This window comes from Egretta garzetta, unplaced genomic scaffold (genome assembly GCF_000687185.1).
Source record: "Egretta garzetta isolate BGI_Z169 unplaced genomic scaffold, ASM68718v1 scaffold186, whole genome shotgun sequence".
Lineage (NCBI taxonomy): Eukaryota > Metazoa > Chordata > Aves > Pelecaniformes > Ardeidae > Egretta > Egretta garzetta.
The window spans coordinates 147,432-157,885 of record NW_009259969.1 but is presented as its reverse complement, the minus strand read 5'-3'; the positions used below and the strand labels follow the sequence as shown (position 1 = coordinate 157,885).

The 10,454-nt window shown below is 53.8% G+C and overlaps 1 protein-coding gene across 1 annotated transcript in view; it reads right to left on the bottom strand.

Moving 5' to 3' along the window:
• Positions 1-1,091: 1,091 nt before the first annotated feature.
• Positions 1,092-10,454, bottom strand: part of LOC104127607 (tensin) — a 10,076-nt gene continuing 713 nt past the window's right edge. The window contains exons 2-10 of the mRNA XM_035895818.1: positions 9,639-9,725; positions 8,833-8,964; positions 8,357-8,449; positions 7,727-7,804; positions 7,553-7,624; positions 7,304-7,472; positions 6,999-7,067; positions 6,614-6,646; positions 1,092-5,591 (exon numbers count right to left, since the gene is read on the bottom strand). Of these exons, the coding sequence (XP_035751711.1) occupies positions 5,447-5,591; positions 6,614-6,646; positions 6,999-7,067; positions 7,304-7,472; positions 7,553-7,624; positions 7,727-7,804; positions 8,357-8,449; positions 8,833-8,964; positions 9,639-9,725 (878 nt within the window). The 3' untranslated portion in view covers positions 1,092-5,446. The remainder of the gene's footprint in view (positions 5,592-6,613; positions 6,647-6,998; positions 7,068-7,303; positions 7,473-7,552; positions 7,625-7,726; positions 7,805-8,356; positions 8,450-8,832; positions 8,965-9,638; positions 9,726-10,454) is intronic.

Genomic DNA, 10,454 nt, shown 5'->3' with positions numbered 1-10,454 from the left:
ACATCACTTGGTGCCCACCCACAGCTCCACAGCTATTTCTGGGGGGGGCCAGAAACCATCCCATCTCCTCCCCTTTCTTTTTTTACCCCTTCTTGCCTTCGCCTCCCAGCACAAGCCCCACAGCACGGGGTCCCCGCGCAAGCAGCCCCCTCAATCCGCCCCTCACCCTGCAGCTATTTTGGAGAAAGGCAGGAGGTATTTTTAGTGCTGCTGGCTCCCGGGAGAAGCTCTGAGCCTCTGAGCCACAGCAGCGCTGGCGCCAGAAAAACTGCCGCTGCTCTGGCTGATATTTCTTGTATAATTAAACTCAATCCATCCCGGGGGCCGGGTCTTGGCTACCAACTCAGCAAGGAGGGGAATGAGCGGAGCCAGAGAGCCGGGGGCTGAGGGCTCTGACGGATGCTGGGAATTGCTCTGGGAGAGCTGGAAAAGCCAGGCCTGAGATTTTCAGGGGAGCGTTGCCAGGCACAGAGAAGCAGGACGGCTCCGGAAGGAGCAAGGAGCGGGATTTAATGGGAGCAGACCACGGCAAAGGCAAAAGACTCCATATCAGCATCATCCCGCCTGGCCTCCCCTGTGGGAGACGGACTCCCAAGGGGACGCCCAGGGCTGGACAGACAGCACCTAAAGGCAACCTGGGAGACAGCGGCAGGATTTGAAGTGCACCCAGTGCCTGTGGGGCAAGCCGGAGAGTTTCCCTCCTGGTAAACAAAAGCCCAGGCTGGAGCTGGAGCCATGTAGGAAGTTCTGGGGCTGCCTGGTTAGCGAGCATCTGGTGAACACAAGCTGCGGCTGGGGGCTGACAAGCACAACCCCTCCTTCTCCCCACGCCCACCGCCTGGTGTCTGTCCGGGGGCCCCAGTCTGCCATCGAGGAACAGTGGGGAACAACAGCCCAGAGAAAACACAGAACCCGACGGCTTTTAGGGTTTTGTTTTGTTTTTTCCCCTGTGCAAAAAGAACAGAGCATTTATTCCTGCGCTCCCTTAAACTTCAAGATACATTTCCAGCGATCCAGACACCAAGCTGGCATTCCAAGCAACAGTATATTTTATATAACTGATATTTTTTTTTGTTTCTTTTTACCACTTTATAAAGCCATACAATGAACTGCAAAGAATCCGACATCTGTACAACGGGAAGACAACAGCGGAGTCACATTCACACACGGACATGGTGCGACCGAAGTCATCCTTACACGCGCGACAACATTACAGGCACAAAGATACAAAATATAATGTATTTTTTTTTCCATCTATATAAATACAAAGAAATGGGCGAGTCTAGAAGTTTGAAACTGTTCATTAACACTGATTAGCAAATAAATCTGTAACGTTCCCAAAGTAACAAAGACCACAACAACAACAAAAAAAAAAACCCCACGCATAACACGGCGGCACAGGATCCGCCAACAGAAACGTCGGGTTGCTTCCTTTTTTCCTTTTTTTCTTTTTTTTTTTTCCTTTTTAAGGAAAAGAAAAAAGAAAAAGAGTAACCCCAAACCAACCTCACAATTTGCAAAACAAACGAACGAAATGAAACAAGCCCCTGCGGGCTCCTTTGCTGTCTGATCCTCCTGCCTGCTCCAACGGGAAGGGTTGCCTTTTGTTGATGTTGCTGTCTGGGGTTTTTGGGGCAACTGGTTTCTTTACCCGCCCGACCTGCTGGGTGGGGATTTACTTTGCGCTTCGGTTCAGGCAGTTGAACTCACTGGAAAATCGATGCCCGGAGGCTGGGTTGGGTTTTTCTCCCTACCTGGTTTTATTTTCCACCTGTGGTTTGACCAGGGGGCATCCAGCTAATGTCGCATCCAGAGCAAACCCAAACTTTGCTCAATTTACCTGCTTAAACCCACGAGCTCCCATCTCCACTGGCGACAGGGGGAGCTGGCAAAGACCGTGAGATGGGTGCGTCCCATCAGCAGAAGATGGCATGGATCATCTCCCAAAACATCTCCCGGGGGGGCGGGGGGCAGAGCCAGGGGCAGCCCCCTGGGACAGGAACCCCACATTTTGCATGTTGTAGGCGCTACCATTTGGGACAGGCACAAACGCCCCCCCCCCCCCCCCCCCCCCCCCGGGGGGAGCTCTTCCCAACAGACAGCAACATTGACAGCAAAGGGAGGATGGGTGGGAAGGGGCTTCTCCAAAGAACAAACCGACACAGAAAGGGCACGTACAATAAATTTACACACACACAAAAAAAAAAATTATATATATATATATGTGGGGAAAAGTGCGTTTTTAAGGATATCTTTGGCAAGAATATATGCAGTTCTTTGTGCAGGAAGGAGGGACGTGATTGTGTGTGTATTTGTGTGAGAGAGAGCGATACCATCCAGCTGCTGACAACGGCGGTGTGATTACAACGAAACATATGCTGGGCTTAACTCGCACAAGCTCGTATCTCAAATACCATGACTGCATTTAAAAACCAAAGGAAAAAAAAAAAAAAAAAAAAAAAAAACAAAAAACCAAAGAGTCTTTTCTGTCCCTTTCGTGAGGAAAAAATACCAACACTAGGTCCCCTCCAGCCCCAGGAGCTGGGTGATCCTCAGCGCTGGCTGACGATCTCTCCCGGGGACAGAAAGGGTGGTTACACCTAAAAATGTAACTTAAAAAAGGAGATAAAGGGGGAAAAAAAGTGCCTTTAAAGGGAGCTGACAAACACCTGGCTACATCATTGGAAGGTGATTAGCTCTGCGTTAAAAAAAAAAATAATATAATCGTCGGACAATTTTGTTAGTGTTCGAGATTTGGGTATGGTCTAAATCTTCAGCTAGTGGGTTAGTGGGGAAGCTGTGAGCGGCTCAGGGCCCGAAGCAGGCGTGATGCTATCGGCAGGTATCTGCTGGGATCGGCTTCTACGTGACATCTCTGGGGTGCTTAGATCTGCTTCTTTCGTAGGGGGGAGAAAAAAGAGGAATGGGAGTTTCAAAGCACCAGTTTCCGAGGCAGCAGATTAAAATAAAATTACATTATTATCATCTCTTTTCTTAGCAGTGAGAAAACCAAGTCTGAAAAATAGAGGCTTTCAAAAATATATCTTTATATATCTATAAACACAGTGTTTTCTCTAATCGGTGAACGGCAGGGTGAGGAGATTACGGGTGAGATCGTCTCTCATCTCGCTTGAATTTCGCAGAAGGAGGGAATCGCTTTTTTGGAAACATCAGAAATGAAAAGGTCTCTGCATCCGTGCAGCCAGGGAGCTGGGGGAAGGGGAGAGAGCCCCCTGTCCCAGAGCCCCCCGTCCCGCATCCATCTCACAACCAACTCCTCGCTACGCATCCTTCCAGGCTCGCCTCAGGACACCAGTACAGCCTCCGGCCGTGCCAGCCCGCGCCGCTCGCTCCCCCACGCACACACGCACACGCACACCGGTCACACGCACGCCGCCCCGACACGGGGGGGACCCCCGCGCCTCCTCCCCTCATCCCTGTTTTTCTTTGCTCTGGGTTTTCTTTTAACGTGCAGGTGTTTCCCCGGGGCAGGGGAAGGGCAGGCGAGGGGCGGGGGGGATATAATGGGGGAGATAGGATGTGCGGAAAGCAACATGGCAAAAATAAATATTTTCGGAGTGTAAATTTAACCTTTTTTTCCTCCTTAAAATTTCGTTAGCTTACAGTATTTCATCAGTATAGCTCATATATATATTATAGCTATCAAGGCAAAGGCAGTCCAAGGGAGGAAAGCTTTCGGGGGGGCTGCAGTGCTATGTTTCTAATTTTTGCCCCCCATTAAACTATCTGGGCCACTTTGCACTGAAAACTTCCCCCAAAGGCTCTCAGCGGGATATTTGCAGCAGAGGGCTCAACAATGACTGTTCCGGAACCCCACCCCAAACCTGCATGCGTGACCAAAGCATCCTCTGCCCCCCCCAGCACCACAGGGCTGGAACCTCTGCCTGCTGCCCCCCAAACACATTACCCCCCGCCACCGCGGCACAGGAGCCCTTCGCCTCTCGCCCCCCAGCTGGCCCTCCTCACCTCCAGAAGCAAAGGGAAAAACCGATGGCACCAAAGCCACTGCAAAACTACGGTGCACTCGGGGGGCACAAGCCTCCAGCCAGCTGGTTTTGGGGGTACGCATCTGCTGAGCAGGGTGGCTCTCAGAGGACCTATTACCTCCCCACTGAGCCAAAGCTGCCCAGCGACTGCAGGTCCTTTCCTTTTTTCTTTTTTTTTTTTAAATTTTCGTCCTTCTTTTTTCTTTTTTTTTAACGTGGCCTCCAAAACAAAAGGAGAAAAAAGCGCCTGAGTTACTTGTAGTCATTTGCCTTTCGTGCAACTTGAACGTCCATGCAATTTAAAAACCGCTTGCGCGTCTCCGAAGAGCGAGATTGGGGTAGCCACGGGTCCGCTGCTTCGCACAGGGAACCCACCTGTGCCAGCATCTGCTATTATTATAATTATTATTATTATTATTATTATTACAATGTTTTTCTTTCCTTTCTGTTTTGGGTTTTTTTTGTGTTCAGAGAACATGTGACAGGCCGCAGGAGAAAATTGCCAAAGAGGACTGGTGATGGGAGGGAAAAGGGGAAGACGGGAGAGGATGCGAATTTCTGCATCCTCCCGGGAGGCTCCCGGGGAGCACCTGCCTTCCCCAGGCGTGGGGTGGCAGGAGACCCCCACACCTCCCCATGGGCTGGGGGGCACGGGCACCCCCGGGGAGATGGGGAGATGCCGTGACCCCGCTCTCCAGGTGGATTCACAGCGGCTCACCTGTGACCAGTGCTGGGCTCTGGGTCAGCAGCGGAGGTCAGCCCATGGCCGAGCTCCCTGGGGACAGGAGGGCTCGGGACTAAGCCCCTCCACATCCCCAGCAAGTCGCCAGGTGGCCGGCAGCTTTTGGGAGAAGCACAGGGGCCAGCGAGGACCCTCTGCTGCAGCCGGGCAAAGGAAGGTTTCCGAGGGCATCTCCTCCGGTGTCCTGCAGACCCAGCCCACCTTGTTATCTCCTTTGGGTTGTTTCAAACATGCAGCAGACGTTCACCGATGGAGCTGCTGGGATGGAGCTTCTTCCATGGGTTTTGCCAGTTGTCTCTTTTTTTTCCAGATGGAAAACACCAGTCATGGTCCCACGTTCGGCCCCGAGCGGATGTCACCGCTCAGGACCGTGATGCCGAAAGCTGGGAACACGCCTCTCGCTGCCACCTTTGCTTTGGTCACCTTCCCTGCGCTGAGACATGCATCCTGTCTGGCGTGACTTTGTGGCTCTCTTATGTAGGTGCGTGGTTTTGGTTCCTCTATGTGTGTGTTTGGCTTGTGTTGAGTTTTTAGGGGTTTCGTTGGGGTTTTTTTGTTGTTTGCTGTTTTCCTCCAAAATTCCAACTCTTTTCCCCCCCGATTCACTTCCCTCTCCCACAATGCACTTCCTCACACTCCTTCTCGGATCAGCTCCAAGTCCTTCTCCAAAATTCAAGAAACACCCGCAAATGCTGGCTCATCTTTTCTGGCCGGAGCCGAGCATGACCCTGGAGACAAAGTTGACGATGGCTGCAGCCGGCTGATCCGGGTCCAGCTCGGCAAAGAGGTGGCAGATGTTGTCTGTGGTGCTCCCTTGCTTCCTGGCCACGAAGCCAAAGAGCCTGGGTGAGGAGAAGGCAAGAGGCTCAGAGAGGTTTGGCAGCACTGCTCACCCAAGGAACACCACCACCACCCTCTTCCACAATGGCCTTGTCCACCTTCCCCTCTTTAACATCCACATCGCACAACAGAGAGGGAGACAACCCAAACTAGCCTGCATGAAGACCCATCTATTCTTTCCTTTGCCTCAGTTTCTTTGAAGGCCAGCCCTCCGTTTCCATCGTCTCTTGGGCAAACCTCCCTTGCTCTGACCTTCCCTGCCACCCTCCCCTAGACCGTCCCCAGGAAGGGACCTTCCAGATCATCACAGCATTGCCTTGGTGTGGGTGACGACTCTTGAAACCACAGAGGTGTGATGGGCTGGCCATTGGGGTAGTCCCTGTATGAGAGGAAGGCCATGTGGGGACACGGGGAGCTGGGTGAGACCATGTGGTTATTTCTGTCTGTCTGATGAATAAAATGTTCCTTTTTTTTTTTTTTTAATTAGAATGTGCAAACTCAAGTTATAAATACGGGGGAACAGAATGTGAGACAGGCCCCGGCTGTGGCATTTCTAATTGGAGAGGGGAAATATCCCAGCAGCTGGACATCCTAATAAAAACCCCTTTGCTAACACAATGGCTAAAATTAGTGGGAATTGGCCCCTGGAAATGGGCTCAGCCAGCAGCTCTGTACTCCCATGGGTCAGGACGAGGAGGACAGGAGAAGAGGGAAGAGCCAGCTGGTGGCTCACACGCCATCAGCATAACCCCCAGCTCTGCTCCATGACCTGGCTCCCGCTGACTCCACTAGGAGAGTTTCCCATAAGGCCAGTTCAGCAAGGGTCATGCCAGGAATTTGGGGCTGAAAGATGCTTCCTGAGTCCCCAGGACCATGGTCTCATGCTTGGGTGAAATGTTCCTGCAGCGAAGAGCTGAGCCCACCTCACACTGCCCTACATGGGGCATCTCCCAGCCAATGCTCAAACATGAGCAGGAGCCACCCCGACAGCAGCCGGGAGGAATCAAGCACAGAAAGTACTTACTTGGCTGGGCCACTGCCATCAGTTTTAGTCCACCTGCAAGGAGAAGAGAAGATGTGAGGCATGGTGCCTCCTGCACCCCACAGAGAGACAGGGCTGTGATGGGGCCACCACACCAGTGCTGGAGGGCCAGCCTGGCTTTGCACAGGCTTGACTCTACAGAAAAAAACTGATGTGCCTTTTCCCCAGCATGAAGATGCTTGGAGACACCAAGAAGTCACCAGGAGAAGCTGGTGTTGCCCCACAGTATCCAAGGGGACCCTCCATCCCTGCCCTCTGCAGGAGCAAGAGGGACAGAGCAAGCAAAGATCCTGTTCCAAGCAGCCCAGGAGCCCAGGGGAGGGAAAGGGGCAGGGGACACATGCTCCCCGCGGGTTAGAGCACTCACTTTCGTTCCTGGGGGTCCAGGTCGCAGAAGGTGACAGTGTTGAGGGGGTAGTGTCGTCGGAAGAACAATCTGAAACACAAGGCAGGGAGCGTCAAGGCCAGGGAGCCACCACATCTGCCCCATCACAGCTCAGCCCCGCCAACATGGAGGACACTCCCATAGATGCTCCAGGAGTCAAGGACAAAGCCCAGCATTGCCCATGACCAGGCTCATGCCACCCCAGGGATGTCCTTTGCCAACACGCTCCCTGGATGATAGCCCTGTTGGCATTGGGGACCCAGGGAGATGGCCACGGGGGCTCTTACTTCCTCTGATTGTCGGTTAAGGTGATGCCTTGTGCAGAGACTTTGAAGTGGACGATGGTAGCGGTGGGCGTGGGGTCAGCCACCAGCGTCTCAGTAACAGCCTTTGCAATGGCCTGGGGGCCCGTCAGCGACTCCATCTCCACTGAATTGATGAAGAGGACGTTGCAGGCTGGAAAGAGAGACGGCAGGCATGGGGGTCAACCACTGCTCCGGGCTACATTCACCCCGTGGTAGCCCCTCTCTACTCACCCGCACCCTGTTTGAGAAGGTCCGTGGCTGAGTTGGTGGCCGACACGGTGTCTTTCTTTTCCTCCATGGGATCTAGAAGAGACGGGCTGTTATTGCTGCTCCCTGCTTGGAAACCTACCCTGTCCCGGGCAGGCTGTGGGGGCAGATGCACTCCCCTCTGAGCCTGGCTCTTACCTCGGTCAGGAATGACCAGCTTGCAGGGCAGGGCCAAGGGCATGATGGAGTGCTGGTACACCAGAGCCGAGAGGCAGCCTGGAGAGAGAGGGAAGATGGTCAGCGCAGGGCTGGGGACACGGCTTTCCCCAGCGTTAGCTCACTGTTGCTCCAGGTGGATGGGAACAGACTTTTTGGTGGGTTTCTTCACTGTGGTCCTAATGCCACATGTGGCATTTCCTCTTGCTGAAACCACCATGCCCACGGAGAGTTCAGGGAGGGGGCAGAGATGCCAGGGCCACCTTAGAAACAATGAATGGGGCAGAGGTTCTCATGCAGCACCTCGGAGCGCATTAGCCATGGGATAGCTGGAACAGGGGGAGCCCCTGCCCTCCACCCTGCCCAGCAACATCATTTTTCCTACGCAGGTGTGTGGGAAGGTACGTACCTGTGCATATATGCACATTTGTGTGCACTCACGAGTGCGCGTGACCCCAGAGGCTCCAAATGCCCGCAGGACTCAGTTATGCAAGGACAAGAGGCAGTAACAGGGGCGGGGGTTCTCCTAAGATAGTCTGCTTTGACAGTCCAGCAGAGGCAAGGTTCTCCCAACCCAACCACACATGTGGGAAGCATGCTGGGGGCACTCACCAAAATTGGGCTCATTGGGGCATCCTTTTAGTTTCACACCCCGCGGGCTGGTCTCAATGAGGAAGTGCCTCACCAGCTCGTTGGTGATGTCTCCTGGGAAGAGACGGGATGTTCTCACATCAGAGCCACCCCACTCGTCCTCCCACCCTGCAGTCCCACATGGAAACCAGTGCTCCAGCTTGAGGGAGGGGTCCCTGCCACTCTGCACACGCTCCTCGAATCCAGCCCTTTGCACAGGGTTGACCCCAAGCCAGGCTCCCCCAAAGCTAAAGTCCAAGATGCAGATGCCCCTGAGCCCTCCGCAGCTCAGGGCAGAGGGTGTCTGGTGCTTCCCTGTGCCCTGGAGGGGAGAGCTGGGAGAGAGGGATCCTGCCTCATCAGCACATACCCAAGGGCACAACTGGTTCAGCTGCCCGCTCTCCCCGGCCAAATGATGGAAAGCATCTCGGCGTGGGATGGAGAAGGGCACACAATACCTTTCTTGTTCTGCTGCATGACCGTGGGAGGTGGAGAAGCTACTTTCATGGCGAGGCCGTAGGCTCCCCGGAAGGAGTGGCTGTCTCGGATGATGAAAGCCCCCGGCTCCCTGTCCTTCAGCAGTGCGATGGCTGCAGGAGACAACAGCGGACCTCAGAGCTGGCACAGTGAGAGCTGACAAGACCTCCAAAACCAGCAGGCATGGGTTGGGATGGGGAGCCCCGGCTCTGTGGTCTTACAGCCAGGCACCACAGCATTACCATTACACCTGCATGTCTGGATGGGGGTCTTGAGTGGGTCTGCAGCCAGGCAAGAGCCCACCTCCTCCCTGCCCTCACATGGGCCTCTCAGACCATCCATTCCTACCCAGCTCAGCTCTGAGCAACCGAGCACTGGACAGGAGGCAGGGACCAGGGGCCAAATGCTGGGACCTTGGCCCTGAAGGCACCTTGCCCCCTCCTTGTCCTCCCCTCTTTATTTTTAGCCATTTCTCCAAGACCCTTCTGAGCATTCTCAGCTCAAGGTCTGAGTGCTCTGCACCCCAAACTGCACAGATCCATTGCACGCTGTGGGGATCAGTGTTCCTCCACCAATGGGAAGGTTTGAGGAGCCCACATCATGCAAGTCTGCAGCTGAGCTGGGGTTCAACCCCCCTCTGCCATGGTCTGAGCATCCACAAACCACCTTCACTCCTAATCCAGCCCCTAAGGGAAATCCTTGCTAATCCCTGTGATGCCAGATACACTCCAACTCCCGACCATGGCTCACTTGACCATATCCCCTCTGTCCTGTGCCATCTACCCACCCTGCTCCCTGGAGATCTCCGGTTTGTACCAGTACTTGGAAGTGTCCTGCACAAACTTGACATTGGCACGAGTCTCAGGGCTGACGTCTGCATGGAAGGAAGGAGAAGAAAAGAAGAAAATTAAAAGATGCTGTATCTAAAACTCCACGTGAGTTTTTAGCAAATCCAGCTAAAGAATTAACACCTCCACCTCTTCTCAGACCCAGTACATTGCCTTAACCTCAATCCAATCCTCCATACCCAGGCAAGCCGATCATCACCTGGAGCTTATGGGGCTGCTGGGCATCTAAAGCTAAACCCAGACACAAGGGCCTTCAAAGGACTGTGCGTGGGATGAGCACCCTTGCCATACAGGCAGAGACAAAGTGGGAATTCATCATTTAAAAGGGTGACAGGACAGGTGAGATGAAAGCTGTCGTAGGAAAAAGATATGTCCAGGGGGTGGTGGGCAGATCCCCTGACTTCAGAGGACCTTCACTGCTCTCTAACGTTCAAGATTCAGCTCTTCCATCATAAAAATAAATTCCCTCCCTTATCTTTGCTCCAAGAAGAGGAACCAGACAGGTCGACCTACCCTCGGAAACGCAACCCCCAGCCCCAGCCCTGCCTTGCCTCGCTGGGTGCCTGTCAGTGGTATGGCCCCAATGGGAGCCGGTCCTCCGGCTGTGAAGCCACTGCTTTGCTCGGTCAACATTTCCAACCACCTGCTTTCCAGAAACAATGGAGCACAAAAACCCAGCAGGCCAGATAGCATCTCTGCTGGAGACATGTTATCAGCCCTCTGCAATCCGGTGGCCTTCAGAGAGGCGGGAGAGG